Genomic DNA, 20,702 nt, shown 5'->3' with positions numbered 1-20,702 from the left:
AGGTTCACTATTTTGCTCTCTTGCAAGGTAGTGTAATAACTTCTGAAAAAATGAGGGATAATGAAGTTGCTATCACGGGAAAGTGGCACGCTGTTTTCTCGTGGTAAGAACGCTGCCCTGCCATTCAGATAAAGGCATTAAAAAATAATGGCTGTAACCAAGGCTGCTGTGGGCTATCATGTAACCGCTGTTGTGCACTGGCAGGCCGTGAACAGCGGCTTTATCAGAGCTTTCCACTGAAAACAGCTGCCTGCTGTCATGTCTGAAAATCAGGTAGACGACAGCAGTGAGACTGAACCATAACTGAGCAACAGCGGACCATAAAACCAAAGCTGTGAGCTGAGAGGCTCTGCACAGCTCAGGGACACTGTTAGGTTTGGTGACAATTCTTGATGCACGTTTGATGTGTTTGCACTGATCAGAAGCTGAGCTGCACCTGGACGTGCGTTGCTGTGATGCTCTGACTGACAGTGTTAATAATCAGGGAATAAATAACGTACTGTGCTGTTGCTGTGGGGCAGACTGTGGTTGGCTGACGTCAACGCTCCCCTTGCCTCACTTCACCTCTGGACAGGATATGTGTTTGTGTGCATTTTGCCCTTGACTCACACACTCAGCTCACCCCTGGGGCATTTCCCCCTGGAATAACACTCCAGATGCTTTGTGTAAAAATAGATGCTCACGTTCAATTTGTCCACTTTGCTTTGTCTCCTGTTGGTGAGTTTTCACTTAGGATGTTGTTCCCATCCTGAGCACAGTTGTCTCTGCACGTCCTGCAGGGAGGAGGGAGTGACCTGTTGTATAACCGTCCTGGCTGAGCGGCAGCTTGTCCCACAGCACCACTCAGTGCTTGGACTATGTCATTGCTGTAAGAAGCTGTTTTATTCCACTCACTGGACCAGGGGTGGGCAACCTGTTCCACAAAAAGAAAGCAGACCTGCAGCCACAGCAGCCCTTTGTGGAACAGGTTGCCCACCCCTGCACTGGACCCACCAAGACTTTGTGTTGTGTGGGATTGGTACTAGATAGATCATAGAAATAATTTAGTGCAAATCTCAGGGTTGTTTTCTACAGCGGTTGGAAAAAATATGGAGTTATGAGTTGTGAGCTTAATGTATATTAATTACTACCAGTCCCTCTTTTATGGAGAAATCAGCCTAATCCACATTAACAAAGTGGTTTACAACTGTCTGTGTCAATAATTAAACAACTAAATAACAGATGCTGATATAAGTCAGTCGGCGATGGAAGTCACGTGGTTTTCATATTTATTGGAGAGCGCTTCATATTACAAGTAAGCAGGGGATGTATTTTTTTTATCACTCTGCCCGTGTAATATTAATCCTATCTGAACGAGGACGTGAGGCTCACAGCAACACTAACATGCTTATGCTTAGGAGGCATGTTTCTCACGTTGAGCATCTTGATTTAGCACGTAAACATTTTATAATTAGCACCAAAACAAAGATGAGGCGGGGCTGATGGGAATGTGAGCAGGCTCAGCTGTCCAGAGTACACATCATGTGTGATTACAAAGTACTCCATACATCAATCTAAGTGCTTTCACTGTGTTCTGTTGTTTTCTTGTGTATTTATTCCCTTTTAACTATGGAACGAGTGGGATTTATAGAAAGGTTGAATGGATGAATGAAGAAATTTAAATTGGTGCTACATGAAAAGTTAAAGGATAACCAAAGTGATAACAGCTATCCTCTGAATTTACTGACTGAAACTGAAGATGCAGACCCACCCCAACATTCTCATTTCCAATCAGTGTTTCCATTTCAGTCCAATCAATAAACAGCTACACATACAAGTACTTATTAATTTATTTACACAATTTTAAAATACACAAATACAGTGGCATTACAAATGAGGAGCAAAAGTCTTAAGGTGGGAGCGGAAAGAACGATTTCCCATGAATCCACAGTCAGAGATGCATTTTGGGACATGAGCAACCATCTCCACTGCACAGTTAAAAGCAAAATTGGACAGGAGGTGATGAAATAATCACTGAGAGAAGCAGACATGACAGACTGAAAGAAACAACTCTCCCATGTAAAGTGTACTAGCATTTATCATAGCCATCGTCAGTGAGACAAACAAGATACTCCATCACTTTTTTCTTTGTTTTTCCAAGCCCACAGGTGAAGTATATTAAAAAAAAAAAAGAACCCGCCTTAGCAGGACCTCTAATGGAGTGAGGCATTCCCAGTCCCTCCATACACTGCCGTCATCATCCCAAACCGTGCAGCGGCTCGTGAGGACGTGGTAGACAGAGTAGGCGCATCCTATACACGACAACAGAACAAACATGTACAAATTACCACTACAGCCCCGTCCCCCTTTAACTACAGAAAATGGCCTACAATACTTTGCAACCAGTCTACCACAGAGAATTTTCTACTTGACGATCTGCAGGATTCACCGGTCAGCTCGGCTGACCGCTCAGAACAAGCCTCCTCTTGATGGAAGGACACGAGCCGGCGTGAAGAGCCACGCGAGGCTCGTGGCTCCAGTACTGTCAGGACTCAGCTGTGATCTCCGTTCTTACGACGACACTTAGTCCATAGCTCCCCCAAACCTCCTCGTGTCCATTTAGCCTGATGTTTAAGCACACCCGTCCATTTTCTGCCTGGACTCTGACATCGCTTGTCTGACCTTCTGGTGGGGACGTCCCAAGGAGCTGATTGAGGCATGGTTTAACTGAACTGTACTGATCACATTCAGCCTGATGATTTTTTGAATTATGAACACTAACAGTGTAGCACTGTACCTCCATAAATGCCAGAAAGACAGATTAAAAGAAGAGTGGTCAAAACTGAGTACCAGAGGCTAAGATACAGTCTGATCCAGTGTATCTGGAGGGGGCTCCAAAAACTCTGGATCCTGTTTTTCCCATAAAGGTGTCTTTTCTTTTTTTTTCCAAGCTTTTGCAGAGCTACAGTAGATGTTCTTCACCTTTTCACAGGCTGAGCAATGCTCTCCACAATAAACTGGTGGAGAGTGCTTTAACTTCTGTCGGATATCGAGCACATCTCATTTAAACTGGCTTTACCAAAGGTCACATGGTTTAGTTGTACACTGTGCGATCATGTAGTTAAGTACTGTGTGATGGCACGTTCTCAATATGAAATGATTCGGATCGGGGTAAAGCTAGAAGTAATGGACTGGGACCAGACTCGCTACAGAGCCCTTTGTCTTGCTTAGTGGGATGCATCTCTCCATTACAACCCTGAAAATAAGCATTACTATGCCTCCATCACAGAGTTTTGATGCAGTCTTGGCCATGGATGTACCAGCTCCTCGTGTGCTCTGGGGTGGCTGACTGAAACTGAGAAGAAGTGCAATGTAAATGGTGAAAACTGAACTCCAACAAGTATGAGTACTCTGGACATGACAGTGTTTAAGCGCCTGTGAGGTTGATTTTTTGTGCTGGGATAGTACCGGAGAGGCATGACCTGAAGTTTTGGTCAACGTCTGTCGGTCGGCAGATAATGAGGGAGGTCAGGGTAGAAAATGGCTTTAAGGTGTGCTTGAAAACAGGCAAACTGCTTTTTGACAGCAGAACATTTAATGGTCTCGAGAGTGAGGTTTAGGAGGCAAAGGAGTTGAAAACTTAAAAAAAAATCATCCCCACCCATTTGAGCTTGTACAAGCCTACGACAGAACCACATAAACACACACACACGCACACACACAAAACCACATCACTATGCACCAGGTTAAAAACAACATCTCATCCATTCAGTGTGGACAGATCGACCTCCCGACTGGTTCACTGTTCCATTCACAGCTTTCCCAAGCAGCACACTGCAGTCACAACCTGAAGACAGAAACAACGTGTGCAGTGTGTTTTTGGATTTACTACAACATCCTGGTTCCAACACACCTGAGAAGGACCAAAAAAAACAAAAAAACAAACTCATTCTATGGGATCATCTTTGAAAATAGAACATTAAAAAGCCTTTCGTCCCATTCTTAAAACAAGGAGGTTATCCCCCAATCTATATTACACTGAAACCTAAAACACCTACAAAAAGGGACTTTTTCAGGACACAAAACAGAGTTTAGGCACTGTCCTGTAACACTGCCATTATGGATCACGTGTCGTCCTGCTTCCAATTAAAAAAGTCCCACACGCTATTTTCTAACAGACTCATCGTTCTCCATTCTCAAACCCTTGTGAAGTCTGACCAGTGGAGCTGGTGTAAGAGAAGTTTTAATGCTAAAAACAAAAATAAGTAAAATCAAAGTTAAAAAAAAAAAAAAAGATGCCAGAGAAAAGTGAATCCATGGCTTCATCAACAGTAAGGAGGAGGGGAGTGTTTCCACATTTTCCATGTGAGAAGAAGGGAGGCTGCTACTTTGCCAAGGTGGTTAAGACAACCAAACTGTGCTCCACCCGCCCGTCTCCCCCACACACAAACACACACACTCTTGGTTGTGCACCTCTTCCTCCATCAAGTGAACAAGAGCGCAGCCAGACTCTTGTGCAATGGTTGGTAGTCCTCTGTGTCAATTAAGAGTCCTGTGTGTATGTATGTGTTTGTGTGTGTGTGTGTGTGTGTGTGTGTGTGTGTGTGTGTGTGTGTGTGTGTGTGTGTGTAGGTGTGGATGTGTGTACGTGTGGGTGTGTGTAGGTGTGGGTGTGGGTGTGTGCTGCAAGTGGTGCATGTTGAGGCCTCCATGGTGCACAGGTGGATGGGAGGGTTTCACCGAGGAGCTGCAGACTGGAGGCCGCTGGGTGTGACCCGGGACAGAGCCTACAGGAGACAGGTGAGACACATCATGTCGTTTTTAAGGTGACCTCATCAACAACAGCCATATCAAGGACATTGTGAGGGGTGGAGGTGATGAAAAAGGCCCGTGAACTGAAAAACGGAGGGGTTAAAGCGGATGTGAAATGAAAGATGGACTGACAAACTGTCATGTGATTCGATGACTTCAAAGCCCATTGGATTTAAACAGTCGTGATGTGATGAAATGTACGTGAACTGAAAAACTGAGTGATAAATTGGCACTTGATTTGATAAACTTGATTGACATTTCATTTTCTTCAATTATTTTTTGTTACGTCCACCCGTCATTGCACATCCTCAATCAACCAGAGGTGTGAAGTCAGTCAGATGAGTTGGACTCGAGGCTTAGGGTCAGAGTGTGTGTGGAAACACACGTGAAGTAACGTTATGTAACTGCGGGGGTGAGTCTGCATTTGAGTGTGCTTTCCAAATATGTGAAGGGCGTGTTCAAGCGAGTCTCTCCCTGTGGCCTCTCTCACTAGTCCATCAAACAGCAAACAAAGGAAAACATAAAATGAAATGAAGACACAACCACTGGCTTTGTTAGTAGTGCCTCCACAGAGAGTGTGTTACACTGTGGCTTCATCTGAACCAGTTTCCAATGAAGAAATCATCCTCAGGAAAACTGTTCAAAGTGAGGTGTGTGGCTTATCCTCAGTAACCAGGATGACGCTTTAAAGCACCTCAATGCTGCCAACACCACAAACAAATCTGATGTATTCCATCTTTATTTAACGCACTGTAAAGTGAGGCTGTAACAAAATGAACTCACGCTTTAAAGGACAAGCAGGGCCCTCAGTAACAAACTAGCAAGTTGTTTCATATGCAGATTCAAGAAACTGCCAGACATGCATATTAATACATGCAAATGATTTAAATTATTCAAGAGGATTTAGGTTTTTAATGAGCTACTCTTTAACCACGAGAGCAGCAGCGATCATACAGACAAGACAAGGTTCACTGTGGACTCAGGACAGTCACTGACTAGCTGAATTACTATCACAGATAATTCTTACAGGATTTTGGATTTTTCCATCATCAGCACAGCTGATTTTGCAGATGGAAAATGGGAAAATTGTTTCAATGTACTTCTGCTTAAAAATACACAGAAACATAATGTAATGTGTGTGTTGTCCTATTAGGACGACCCCTTCAGTCACATCTTAGGATAAGTGGACACACACCACAAATACTACTCATCTTTGAAAGGAATAAAAGGGGCTTGGATTCCAACTCCAGAGCAGCACAGAGGAATGAAGTCTGTCTATCTGAACAGGTTTCATATTTAGCAATCACCTAAAAAGCCTGTTCAGGTTTGACACACAACACACTTGAGACAAATGAGACATTTGGTGAACTTCTTCCAGCTTAAGTGGGTAATAAAGCTTGAACTGAAGTAAAGCCCATTTATTGACTTTGTCTGGCAGTTATACTCTTTGACCTCCAGGGGGAGCACCAGGTCCACAGGACAGAAACGAACAAAGGACCTAATGAAGCCTTTAAACAGCGGGGGTGCTCTGTTCAGATGCACACTGCCAGCAGGATGGAAGGAGACGCTCGTAAAATACGGCCAAAAGAAGACTACGCTTTCCCCTCATATCTCAACTGCTCTCATTAGTCTGCGTCATTAAGTTACTCTGCCACAAGCAATTCTGAGGCTGCTGTTTGGCTGCTTCATGTCATGTGATTCATTTTCAATGTAAAATGCAAAAAAGGGGAACAAACTAACATATAGGTACAAATGCAAAGGGAAGTGCTATGTCCTTCAGCACTGCCTCAAACAGATGTGTACATGTTGATGTGTACTGTGTGTAGCTTGTGATGGTTCTGCTTTTTTAGATGTGTCAATACTTGTTGAGCAATTGAGCACCAATGATTTCATTTGGTAATATTTACAGTCATGCAATGCTAAGTCCTAGCTTAGGATATAAGCACAGTTTGTGTCTTTTGCGCGTGTTACCTGTGAGGTGGACATGCGGGACGTGTCCTGGCGTCCCGTCAGGTCTGAGGAGGAGATGTTGACAGGTGCTCCACGGTGAAGACGCATGCTCACCTTCCTCTCCTTCTCCAATCCTGAAAGACAGAAAAGGTACAAGTCAAATCACTGCGATCAGTGGAGGGAAAAGGCAGCAGAGCTGTGGGTGCACAGCCACAGAGAGCTCTGTATGTCTAAATGAAACCAACCACAGAGAAATGAGCAGAGACACTAGAAAAACGGATCAATAACAATGAACATCAGTTATTTTAAAAGAAAGTCTCGTCTGGTGACAAACAGAATCACTCAGAATGACATCTTACTGCTGAGTCTTTACTTTCTGTCTTCAGCATCCAACAAACTACACATCAAACTACAGCAAGTGAAATCAACACCTGCACTGGATCAAAAAACTAATGACCTTTCAACTGGATGACTCCAGCTTTCGTTTTTCCTGTTCAAATTGTGTGTGTGCTGACCTGTGTGTGAGGCGGGGTTAAGTGGGGAGGGGGCTGCGACGTCCTGAGCTGCCCTGGCTCGTCCTGAGGCCGAGGCCATGCCCCTGGCCCCGGGGTTCCTGCTGTGCCTCAGCCTCTCCTCCCGCTCTCGACGCTCCCTCTCTGCGTCCTCCGCGGCCCTGTTGGCACCCTAACACACACACACGCACACACACAAACAAATGAACCGCTGCCTTAAAAGAAGGGGAACATGCAGTTGCTAGCCTTGTATAAAAAGGGCATGTGTGCACTTTTGGCTCCTTGTATGTTCAAATCTTGTGGCACTTCCAATGAAAATGACATGAAAAAGAAGAAGCAGTGAGGTACATGAGATAGATTCAGTTTTACTGTAAATATGCGTGTCAGTGAGCAGTACTGGATCTGTTTACCACATCTCATGCGGTTGAAAGCTCATAAAAAGCTAGTCACTGGACCTTTGAGTTGAGATCATTTTGTCACTCAAGTTCACAGTTATGTTGACGTCAACAAGAATGCTGCTCTTCCAGTTGCAAAGTAAAAGTTTGCGTCCTCAAGCTCTCTGAACTCAAACTCTCTGAACTCACGAGGAATGTGAGTTTGTACTTTGTATACTCCTCTGAATGCACCCAGTCAATTTGTAATCAACCGTGGAAGCAAAAATCCTGCATTGACTGACTGAGACGACAATGAATGAAGTGCATCTGTCAGTGTGACAAAACAGCTTACAAATTTGAGCATGTTCCAGTCGAAGACGTAGTCGTAGGAGAAGCCCTGTCGGTGGAAAAGGTTCCTGAAGAGCTGGCGGAGGTACGAGTAGTCAGGCTTGTCGTCGAATCGCAGAGAACGGCAGAAGTTCAGGTAGGTGGCAAACTCCGCTGTGGGGGGAGGCAAAGCTCATGAACACACACTCTACACCACAGCTTTGTAAAAAAATACTTCAACAAGGACAATACAAGGAGCAGGGAGGGTTTGATTTGGTTCAACACTTGATTCTTTTCAGCGAACCAATCACATGGAGGGAGCAGTGAAACGTACATGGGTAGCCTTTGCAGAGGACCTCAATGGGAGTGGACATTTTCTTTTCACTGATGCGTTCATACTTCTGCCTTTTGGTGGCGGCTTTGAGGCCCTGCCAGGGCAGAGAACCCAGGTTGAAGTACATGAGGACGTAGCCCAGCGACTCCAAGTCGTCCCGTCTGGACTGTTCTGTAGACACAGAGAGGACAGAGTCAGACCAGCAGCCAGGAGAGAGAGGTCCATCCATTCATGATCAGCATCGACTTCATCAATCAGCTCTAACAAAAGGCAGGATTTTGTGGATGCTACAAGGTCACGTCTTACCGATGCCCAGATGTGTGTTAATGGAGGCGTAGCGGGCGGTGCCGGTCAGGTTCTTGTTCTCGCGGTAGGGGATGTGCTGGTGCGTGCGGGCATCGCGGTATTTCTTGGCCAGACCGAAGTCGATGATGTAGACCAGGTTGCCCTTCTTGCCCAGCCCCATCAGGAAGTTGTCTGGCTTCACGTCTCTGTGGATGAAGTTCTTGGAGTGGATGTATTCAATGCGGCTGATCTGGAGGGCAGACAGTGAGAAGACCTGATGTCAGCGTTAACCGGAAAACGGATAGAAGAGGAAAGGAGACAGATACAAGTGCCAGAGAGAACTGTGATCAGACACATTCAATCAGTGGTTTTAAAATGTAGTTAGGGCCCAGTGATTGTGGACTGAAGTTAGATATTGAGGTTTGCAGAACTTGGATAAAATGCATTAGGGTTCAGATCAGACTTTGGGATTTAGCTTAGCATAGCAAAAAGACTGGAAGCAGTGGGGAAACTGCTAGCCTGGCTTTGTGTGAAGAAAGAGAATTTGCCTTTGCATCGCTAAGGTTAAAGGAACAAACACAAAAGTGGCTTGCAGAAAGCTTGAGGGTCATTTTTGATTCTCAGCAGAACCTGACAATCCTGTTTTTTAATTAAGACACATTGACCAACAGCCTCTCTTCTTATCTAACGGCTCGTGGGACCATGCCCGAAGACCATAAAAATTTCATGCAGAGATTAACATGAAAAAACTACGTAGACACTGTGGCTAGTGCGCAGCCACCCTTTCCCCTTCCCCTCTGTTCCCCCTCCTCTCTGGCTCTCACCATCTGGTCCGCCAGCAGCAGGACTGTCTTGAGGCTGAACTTGCGAGAGCAGAAGTTGAACAGATCCTCCAGACTGGGCCCCAGCAGCTCCATCACCATCACATTGTAGTCGCCCTCGGCTCCGCACCATTTTATCGTCGGAATACCCACTGCAGGAGAGGAGGGAGCAAAAAAGACGAGCAAAGGTTTCATTCAGTGCTTATTTATTCAATTGTACATTTACTGTTATCCATGTGAATCCTCGGTCATGAAACAAACAGAAAACCTATGCAAAGCAGCACTGAAACTGCTCTGGAGGCTTGTGGTGGTCCAGGTGTGGTTCTTCAGTGCTGACAGAAGAGACTCCTCACTGTTGTAAAGTAAGGACTACAGCCAAATCTACCCACAATGCCCTCCATCAAGCACTAAACCAGCTAACAGCAGGCCTCAGGAGCTGCATCACATCAATGATCACAAATTCACACACTACAGCTGCAGTGACTGGCTGATTAACTCAATAGTCTATTGAAAGAACATTAATAGGCATCTATTTTCATAACTGCTTCAATGTTTCAGTCATTTTTCCAGCACACGTGCCAAAAAAAGCTTCTCCAATGTGGGAATTTGCCAATTTTCTCTGCTTTGTTTTCCAATAGACCAAATGGTTTTGGTTTTGGAATGCAGCTCTGACAAAACAAGCTGTCATGTTTGACTCCAGCATTACTCGAGGACGTAATGGACAGATTACTTCATGATGAAATAATCCTCAGTTGCAACCCTAATGCACACTGTGTCACGATTAAGACTACCCATCATTCACTGCGTCCACCATCACGGCTTCATTACATTACAGAAGATCATTGCTGCGTGATGAACGGTTCATTGATTTGCTATTTAGGAGATTAATTCTGAAAATCTTAAATGAGTTAAAAGGACAAAGTTCCCATTTTCAATGTGAACCATCAGTGGAGTTGCCACAGAATGTTTTTTTATGTTTTTGTATTTCCAAAACAGAGGATCAAACTCAAAATGAAATACTTTAAAAGTTTGCTGCCAGGTTTCTGTATTTTGTCATTTTTATATTTAGTTGTTCACTGTCATTCTAACTCACTGGAACTTCTTGTATTTTACAGCTCAGGTAGCACATACTGCCGTTCTTCTGACTGATAGAATGTGTTTGATGTGAGCATTATTTATGATGCCTACAAGCGAATGTGTGCATTCAAAGCCTGCTTCAGTGCTTTTACTACTATTTTACTACACTAGCAGATTGTTTAAAAGCTGTCTGATGCAGGCCAGTCGAATGCTACTGCAGAGGACAGAAATGGCTAAAATTTGAAAAGCTTGATCAGGCACACAGTGTCTATGCACCGACACACAGGGGGAGTGTTAAAGCAGAGGGCCAGCTGGTTTAGTAGTAGCTGGTAATTGGCTGACGTTGCCAAGGCGAAGAGGCCATCTGGCATTTCCTTCTACAGGCAGACCGCAACAAAATGCTGCTACTCAGCACCTAGCGCACACACACACACACACACTCTGCATCAGCTATTTATATACATACAAACGCAAATACATCCCACAGTCTGGGTCAGCTACCGTGCCCCAATAAATCCCACCATGCTGGAACGAAAATACAAATGCATGTGTGTGCACAGTTAGAGAGACAGACTCCTGTACGCGCTCAGTCCACTAGACTGTTTGCTAAGAAGACAGAACAAAGCTGGTGAGGCCAGAGTAAACTGCGCAGCTCGTGAAGGAAAACTAGTTTGAGAGCTTTCACCAGCCACCACCGCACAGGCTTTAGGCTGCCAACATGAAAAGCTCTGGCGATGAGTGTGATAAGAGAATGCAGCTGTTGGTTTTTTTCTTCAACATGTTGCGCAGACCACTGAGCTGGCAGAACGTTTAAAGCTACACTCCCTGCTTTTGTTGCTTTTGTACCAAACAGCACAGAAACATTCCCGTTCTCTCTCTCTCACACTCACACACTCACACACACACACACACACACACACACACACACACACACACACACACACACACACACACACACACACACACACACACACACACACACACACACACACACACACACACACACACACACACACACACACACACACACACACACACACACACAGTGACAGGTTCTTTCTTGCTTCTCCCCTGCTTCAAGTTTGTGTGTATATTTAGAGCTGAGCAAAAAATTCACACACACTCCGCTCTGATTGGGAAGTTCATGTTGTACAGACATTCACGGCCCCAGAACATGAAGCCTGCTAACTTTGCTGATGTTCTGACTATTCCTTCCCCTACCATGAGGCTTTGTGGTTATGAGAGAAATGTCTCGATTCGATGGAAAGCCATGAAATTTGCTGAACATTCATGGAATGAACTGTAACAACTTCAATGAATCTTTACATCTGTTATCACTTCAGTTTTTCTTTAGCACAATCATCATGTCAAAACATTACGTTGTACAATACTTTGCTTTAGGGCACCGTTTAGTGCTAATTAGCACGTGTTAGCACACCACCATGCTCAACTAAGGTGGTGAACATGGCAATTATTACACCTGCATAGCTTTATCATTGTCACTGAAATAATTTCAGCATGCTGACAACCACCTTTTCCTCTATTTTGAGCATTTCTGTATTGAGTGAAACTGCAAAGAGCTGTGCTTCTGTCATTCACCGCGTCCAGGTTGTTGTTCCATGCAGAGGACATTTGCACGAAGCAAAGCTTGCCCACACCGCGCTGCTCGAGACCTTTGAAGTCCTTAGTCATGGTGGGCGACACCAGCATGCTTTAGAAGTCCAGTTAACAATGAATGGCATTCTGTCGTGTCTTCAGTGTATGTGTGAAGAAAGGGGCCGAGCCGGACAAGGTCTGCCAGCTCACCACTCACAGCCGACATTAGCATACACAGTGGGAAAATCACGTGCTGAATATATGATACCCTCTTACCAATACTTACCTCAAGTTAGTTCCTCAGTAAACTCAACACGGTCAAATATTGAACATTTTCTATATAGCTAATGATTTACAATGAAATGCTGATGTTGGCTTATATATTTTGATGCTTGTAAATATCAGTTCCTAAAAGCACCAACGACGCTTTCCATAGCGGCAGGCTGTCTGTGTACATGGTGTGTTTGAGTATACGGTACCTCCGCCCTGCATCATCTTGTAGATTTTGCTCTCTATGTGGAGCTGTGGGTGTTTGGTCTTCACACATTCCAACTTGATGGCTACCTCCTCTCCAACTGAGATATCAGTGCCTAGACAGATGGACAGAGACAGAGAGGTCAGCTGCATGGAAACACATTATATGATTTTGCTTTAAGAACGTAGCATAGTGTCCAGATGCTTCACAGAGCACATCTCATATGGCACTGATTAATCAACAGTATCTATTCTGCAGCATGGACGATGGAAAAGTCAATGGAGTATCAGGTCAAAGTCTTAAGTATATCACATTTATAAATCCATTAATTCTATTAAGTAATTATATACGATGACAATAAATAATCTGCCTTGTCAACAAGTTGTATTGTGAACACATTAGCTGCTGGTGACAGAAAAACACATAAATCAGTGGTTGGTGATTAAAGTGCAGAGGGCCTGCTTGGGTACACAAGGACATATCAGTGGTTGTTAACACAGGAAAGCCAGCCAAAAGGGAAGAGAAACCAACAGTGTGCACTGTATGTACCCTGGCCTTCATGTATCTTCTTGCATGTGTAATCCAAATTCCACATAGCTATCATTACATTTTCATGTTACTCCTTTACCAGACGAGAGCACTTAGTGAACTCTCTATCAGAGAGCGCTCTCTGCCACTCTGTGCTCTGACAAACCAGGGCTTCAGCTGCTTTCTTCCTAAATATGGTTATGGTGTCCAGCTCCCTCCAGATAAACACAGCAACTGGACACCAGGTTACGTAATCCCATTTCACACACACACACACACACACACACGATCTCATATGGGCAGCAGTTAAATCGTGTAGGCTAACAGCAGCACCAATGGACTATCATTGATTCCTTTGGATGATGTCATCTGGGCGGGCTGAGCAGCACCCACCGGGGTGAGGTGCACAATTAGGGCCATGACTCAGTTTAAAGCAGATATGTTGTATTATTTATACACAGGAGCTGATGGAAAGCCTGCGTGTGGCCGTGCAGCGTCGCAGGCAGGACGAGCTGTCAAGTGCTGCGATAATGCAGAAAAACAACGAGGTAGTTGTGCTGCAGATCATCTGTGCAGCGGAACTTAATGGCATTGATCTGCCTCTGACTGGCCGTCCAAATCCATATCCACATCAGTCTGGTGAGTGACTTTAAAGGGTCAGTTCACCCAAATCACAAATGCAAATATTCCATTCAATGTGTCTGGGAGGACATGTTTCTCCACAGAAGTGAACTTTTTACCAACATATGGAGCAAACACTATGTCCTACTGTTGATTAGTCGATTACTCAGATTGTCATTAAAAGGTGTTAAATAGGAGCCACTGATTACTGTGTTGGAATCCTTTATCTGAGCCCCATTGTCAGTACCAAGAAAAAATTTTTTGAAGGGCCTCTTTTTTCCATTTTCTTCCACTCCATTTATTCATTCATTTATTTAACAATGGAAGAAAACATAAATTAATAATGCAAATAACTGTTACACCCCTAAAATTGAAGTGAGAGCTTTGTAAATGATATTTAAAGTATGCAGTTGGGACAGATTTAACACATAGTTTGTGTGGTGGACAAAGGCCATTCCACTCTCACACTTTGAAACATGCACAAAGACATTCAGCTCACAACGATTTGTTGTTCTAGTTTGCGTTTGGCCAATCAATCAATCAATCAATGAGCAACAACAGTGAAAATGGCTGCAGAGGCTCTTCACAGTCTCAACAACACATTTCATTGAGCTGTATCCTTTCTTGCATAAGAATGTGCCTGGGCATATTTTTCTGGGATTGCAGCCCCCTGTTGATCTTCTCAAAGAGGGGAGGTTGTGTGTGTGTGTGTGTGTGTGTGTGTGTGTGTGTGTGTGTGTGTGTGTGTGTGTGTGTGTGTGTGTGTGTGTTATGTCATGAGAAAGTGTGTGTGCAAATGTGGTATGTTTGTTTTTTCCTGAGCGGGGCTGTAGGAGAAACGTGTCCAGACACATCCCAAATTAGCTGCTGTTCTGTGTCTCAATAAAGCAACCTGGAAAAACATACATTTCTGAAAATAAGATCAAATACGAGGATCGCTGAGCTGTGGTAGTATTTGTCTGACCTCAGATCAGTTCCAACCACTCAACGGTCAATGTGGGTGAAGGAGCGTCGCAAGTTCGAGCCGTGAAGACACCAACTTTCGTCTCTCTGGTAGTTCAAAAATACAATTCCTCCATGTGTTTGCACGAGCTTATGGGTAGTTGTTAGCAAATGCAAGCTACACTGTTATTGTTGTATCTCAACTGCTGAAGTGCCGGAGTCATTCTTGCGTATTTGCCAGTAACCAAAAAGCTTCTGGTACGTTGTCACCTCCTTCTGGACTGGAGTATGGCCAACCCAGATCTGTATGGAGCCCAGAGAACCAAGACAGATCTGGCTAACAGAGGCCCACGGATGTGGCTGAGTGTGAGTGAAAGGGTTTTAAATCTCATCTACATTTCATCTGGGTATGACACGCTTGCATTAGCAGGTGTACATTAGGCCTTAGTGGCAAACCTTAAATATGCTAATATTTGACATTTATATGACATTTACCAAGATACAAAGCATCTCATGTAGCATTATGTAATGAATAGAGTGAAAATGTTTTCCTGCTTATAATCAAATACTATTTGAGGGCACTGAGGCATTCCAGCATTTGCATATTAACCATCACAGCAGAAACTTGAAGACAGAAGCCGAGATCTAATTTAACTCATTCTGAAGAGTCAGTCTAACAATCCCCTTTCCTAAAAACTGGAGCAGCGTACTGTGGGAGGTGTGAGCAAACAGAGGAGACACGCTGCACAGAGGACGCCAAAGTTTGCAGCGTGAGCTCATCCTCTTCTGGGGGCTGCAGCTCAAACCCAGCCTGTGACCGTAACATGTGTTCGTGCAGCATTCCTAGGATCTAACTAACTTAGATATGTATACTTGCTTGCTACTGCACTTAAACTGTATTGAAAGGGACCTTTGTTTTGCAACTGCAAAAAACAAGAACAGGAAAAAAAGAAAAAAAACCTCAGACAAGATTTCCAAACTCAGAAGCTTCAGAGAAGTCATCCGACGTGCTGTTATCATAACCAGTATGATGGCCACAACTTTTCACACAATCAAACCACAAAGCAGAAAGGCAGCAGCCAAACGCGTCATCAGTCTCAAGACTGAGTCAACATCAGCATTCAGTCCAAGCATGTCTTCGGTTGTCTGTTACTGAAGCAGCTCTAAAACAACCTCACTGTTGGCTTTGCTTACATAAGCGGGCCCATCCCTTTTAGTGTACACTGCTGGAACCGTTTCAGTTCACCAAGATATCACAAGCTAAGTATCTGTTACCTAAGTCTCCGTCAAACAGGTAACAGACGAAAGAAGCAGTGCTGTATCGGGTCGCTTTAACAACAGTTTTTAAGATAGTGAGGTGAGAATTTACAGTTCATCATCATTTTATCCTCCGTCTCCACAAAAACAAAACCAATTGATTAGGACAATGCTGCTCGTGTCAAAAAGTGATCTAGCAGCAGTGTGCCCTCGCCTTGCACACACTCGACTGACCAGTATGGCGTGTGGTCAGATGATGTTACATTAGGCTGACAGGTTCAACTATTTTTCAGTTATTTTTGCCAGAGCCGTGTGCTTTGGCACCCCAGCTGGGCCAACGCAGGAGTCTCATTAATCTGAATGGAGGGTAGGGCGCAGTAAATAGTCTGGCACATAACCCGTAAAACCACTACCTGACATTTAACAGATTAAACAAACAGGATATAATGTGTTAGCTGGTGATCTTTAGAGGTGTATTTTGTAAAATCAGCTTACTGCATGTATGAGTGTGGTGTCCTCTCATGGCACGCCCATTAAGAAAGTGAATAGGTGTATTTTCCCAAAATTGCTTAAATGATTAATTTAGCGTACACAGTGTCAAAACACAAGAAGATGTACAAGAAAGTTGTCTTAAAAAACTTCAAATTTTTTGGGTCAATTCAGGAATTATCTGATCAAAGAATTAACAAACAGGATCACAAATCAAACTAGACATTTGGTTCCAGTTTTCTGTGCTTAACAGTTTTTCATAATTGATGCTACAGACACATTTTGGACAGAAAACAAGTATTGAGGGTAGACACCCAGCCCTAATGAGGGGGCTGCATTTTTTTTTTTTTTTTCCCAAGCAGTGCCATTGTATGTCTGAACACAGCCCCAGTCACCATCCGAATTCAGAGAATATACATACTGAGCCAAAACCAAGCGAACGCCTCTGAAGAGAAACTCAGCGGTGTGTGTTTGTTGTACACAAGTGCTGAGAAAAAGCCAGTTCAGGGAGTTTATTCGATGACAAACACAGAGACCGGATTTCTGCAGCTTGTTTCAACATGAACCAAATATGCACATCATCGAGCATGTTACACAACAGGGGATTCAACAGGAAATCTTTGTAAGGAACTACAACTTGACTCAGCCACTAGACGGTCTTATGCACGCTTTTACGAGTGACATTTAGTTACGACGGTCAAAGATTACAATTAAACCAGCGCTGAATATTCGACGGTCCGGCACATTGAATACACGGCTTCATACCAAGAGATGACCTCATCTCCTCCTGCTGCCAATAACAAACAGCCTCTCACACTCATACAAGCAGAAACCACCACCCAGACATCCCCGGCACACCAGGCTGCTCACACATTGTCAGCGTTATTGAAGCGTTCACACACTGTGTGGGAGCGTTAATGTGGGACTTACTGTGAAATAGACTTACAGCTAATATCAGATATTGACTGTCCACTGTCAAACTTTGATTTTCTCTGCACATTCGACGGTTCTTTGCTATCTGTTCTTTGACAGTGATCTTCATTACATTTCTTTGGTAAGTTAAAAGTAAAAAAAGATATGATCTACTCTGAGCACAAAGCGCCATTACACTTGAAAAACTTGAACCTCTGAAGGGCAGGTCAGGCACTTTGATTTCAAAGAACCACGCTCTGTTCTGGCTGATTAACAATGTTACGTCACATTAGTCAGCAGCCACTGTGAGGGGAGGGTGAGGAGCGAATATGTAAGCAGCTGGCAGCTCTCTCCAATCAACAGCTCATGGAAAACAGACTGGATCTGACTAACGCATTGATGCATGAAACACCGCGTTTAAAAGAATACTCAGAGGATCGGCCGCATGCCATGTTACTCAGAGAACAATATGCGTTTCACCTCTGTGGCCAGCGTGGGGTATTTATCCACGCTAACCTCAGCCTGTGCAGTAAACTTTGTCTGATTTCTTCATACAGATTTAGATGGCAATACAGCTGAATATGAACCTTGTGGTGCCGAGCTCAGCAAAGTAGACCATTTACTATTGTATTACTCTTCAAAACTCAAGGTTCACCAGGTCTTAAAACTGAATATTTTTAGATATGCTATTTTATATTTACCTCAGGGTCAATGTGTTTCCTCAGGAGACCTCACAAAAAACATCCACCTACAAGACTGCGTACGGAACAATCTGTGGGCAACGGCTCGTCTCCACCAAAAACCAGGAAGCAAAACCATTCCTAACACTTCTTTTCATACTCTGCAGGAAACTAAAGTATAACCGCTATAAAACATTTTCATAACACACAAGAATTAATGGAAACCAATGAATGCCTGCAACAGTACAGAAAATGCACTGATCATTTTTCTACAGTACAGCAGTGTTGGGATGTTTTCTGCACTACAGATACTTTCCAGCTGTATCTTGCTTTTGTATTGGTTAACAGCCAAATGCAGCTATATTGAATATCAATAATGTTACGTTTAATCTAATTAAACCATATTGTGAGTGAGTGACAGCCAACAGCTAGACTCTGGTATTCTTCTCTCTGTGTTGATTAGATATCAGTGATGAAGTGATCAGACCACAGCCAGTAAAAAACACTCCATGAATTAACAATGTCTCCTCTCTATTGTTGTTCAGATGACTAAGTCTTAAGCTTAGAAATGTGATCAGCTGTTCTCAACCCCTGTTGCCAAGCGCAGTGGACCTCCAATATGGCCACCACAGGATGTGTTTCAATAAAAGGTGGCAGAGCCCAGTGTCAGAAAGTCACCATTTAAAACATGCTGTGAATATTCAAATGAGATCGCTCAAAAATGTTTGCATATCCATATTTTATACTGTCTACGGTTTGCCTACATTTCTACCTTAAATGCACAGAGGTCACTAATGATGCACTTCCCTCTTGCACTGTGAACTCACCAGGTCCAACCATTAATGATTACAGCATCACTGCTACTGGCCAATCTAAAGCCCCAATGCTTTTATAGCGAATAGCCTTTAACAGGCACATCTAATGTATATCTCTATAACCCTTTACTTTCAATAGGAGGTAGCACATCCAATCGACCATTGGAGAAACTCCCCAATCAATAGGCCTCAGCCCTTGGCCCTTTGTAAATGAAACTCAGTAATATATGAATACGTCCCCTTAGGCACTAAACAAGCAGCAGGATTTATGAACCATTTTCATGGCAAAGACACTTAAGCTGATACTCACTAGGCCCGAGAGCCTCATTTGATCAATTTAAACACTCAAGGACCCTAATTAAATACAACAGACATTCTCCTACGATTAACATTTTGACGACATTCAGAGGGAATTCAAATTATTGCGAAATTAAGCTCTGGAAACATCTCAAGGTGGTATTTCTTTCAATAAGATTGATGTAGCTAGCGTTAGCTTCCCGGTTAATCTCTTCAGAGAGGCAGAGGAGAAAACTGAACGGGCCTGTTGTGTTTAGAGGTGGATGCTCAGCACCATTAAGTTAAATGTCAGTTACCAGTTCAGAGACTGAAGTCGGCTATTAATGTCCCCGAATTACTGCTGATTCCAGGTGAGTAAAGCCAGAGACTGAACTCAAATATTAGCTTGGTTAGCTATTGTTTGATGAAGGGGTTAGCTACACTGCAGTCATCAATTTCCATTCTTGCGGTCCATTATTTTACACGATAACAGACGTCTCACGGCTAGCTGCTGTGCTAAACAGACTGCTAGCTTAGCAGCCAATTCGCTAACACTCAACGCTGAACAGCTGATTGACTCGCTCGCAAAGGAAACCCCGGAAAGCCAACGAGCTGGCAAACTCTTCCAGCTTCATAGACCAGGTAGAGGTAAACGGAAACAAATGGAGAAAAAAGACAGCAACTTTCTTTAACTATCACTTACCCAGATAGATGTCTCCAAATGATCCACTTCCAATTTTCCTGCCCAGTCTATATCGGTTTCCCACTCTCAACTCCATGATAAGCAATCTGTGGTCGGCTAGCAAGCACGCTCGCTAGCTCCAAAATATTCAAAAAATGCTCAGCTTTAAAGGCCAAGTCTGTTTAAAAGCAGAACAGACAAAAAATCCAACACAGTAAAATCTGTTCGAGCGACGAATTGTGTCTTGTGTATGTCGTCTCGGGATGAAGTCGACTCTCACAATCTTTCACCGCTTGTTTTAAAATACCACTAACCTCATATTGCGATAATACGCTGCTTGGTGAAAAGCTTTAAACGCGTACTTTATGCTCTCGTTGTTTTTGATAAGAATCCGTTTGAATTCGCCACGGATGAAGATGGATTTTTAAGGAGGCTACGTTTGGTATTAAGCTCGGATCCTCTTCCTCTCGCTGTGTCCGCTCTGTTAAGATCCTGTTCAGCGATCTGCTGATCGTGTCTGACATCACTTCCCTGCTGGGTGACGAGGAGGACACTGACAGAGAGCGTTTCAGCAGAGAGCTGCCAACAGATAGCACTATCGGTAACAGCCACGGTACGAGTATACCACCGTATAAGTTACATCACTGCAATATTATTATTGATGCATCAGCATGTATGCACTATCCTGTATTTTATGTTAAATCACAACCTGCAAAGTAACCAAAGTAGCTAAATCAGTCAATCCTCCACACACCTCAATTCCTCTCAGTGCTGATGCTTCAAGTGACACTTCAAACCTTGACAGTGGTTCAACAACTTTCATTTAACATCTCACGAGTAAAATTTACAATTTTCAGATGATTTCGACCAGTTTATATTGTTTCATTTGAGATGTTTGAGAAATTTTTATTTTGTCAAGAGCAGTTTTCCAGCTGAAGCAGGCTGCCTGTAAAATTTC

At 43.6% G+C, this 20,702-nt stretch overlaps 1 protein-coding gene across 1 annotated transcript; it reads right to left on the bottom strand.

Annotated features, from left to right (window-relative positions):
- Positions 1-1,811: 1,811 nt before the first annotated feature.
- Positions 1,812-20,249, bottom strand: csnk1da (casein kinase 1, delta a). The gene is made up of 9 exons (XM_070980815.1): positions 19,766-20,249; positions 12,547-12,657; positions 9,398-9,546; positions 8,595-8,823; positions 8,289-8,459; positions 7,980-8,128; positions 7,257-7,425; positions 6,763-6,875; positions 1,812-4,766 (listed from the first exon to the last, which is right to left on the bottom strand). Exons 1-9 carry the CDS (start codon positions 19,839-19,841, stop codon positions 4,716-4,718), a joined length of 1,218 nt encoding a protein of 405 aa, XP_070836916.1. The 5' UTR covers positions 19,842-20,249; the 3' UTR covers positions 1,812-4,715.
- Between the last annotated feature and the right edge of the window lie 453 nt (positions 20,250-20,702).

The sequence above is a fragment of the Chaetodon trifascialis genome, chromosome 15 (genome assembly GCF_039877785.1).
Source record: "Chaetodon trifascialis isolate fChaTrf1 chromosome 15, fChaTrf1.hap1, whole genome shotgun sequence".
In the NCBI taxonomy this organism is placed as follows: Eukaryota; Metazoa; Chordata; class Actinopteri; order Chaetodontiformes; family Chaetodontidae; genus Chaetodon; species Chaetodon trifascialis.
Note: the sequence above shows the minus strand (reverse complement) of the source record. Positions and strands in the feature narration are given on the sequence as shown.

What these genes read in the sequence shown, in the direction of transcription:
- csnk1da (XM_070980815.1), bottom strand. Translation starts at nt 19,841, where the DNA reads ATGGAGTTGAGAGTGGGAAACCGATATAGACTGGGCAGGAAAATTGGA. An exon ending in ATTTGGAGACATCTATCTGG is followed by an intron (nt 12,658 to 19,765) that starts GTAAGTGATAGT and finishes CCATCTGTCTAG; the next exon opens with GCACTGATATCTCAGTTGGA. An exon ending in TAACACACATCTGGGCATCG is followed by an intron (nt 8,460 to 8,594) that starts GTAAGACGTGAC and finishes CTGTGTCTACAG; the next exon opens with AACAGTCCAGACGGGACGAC.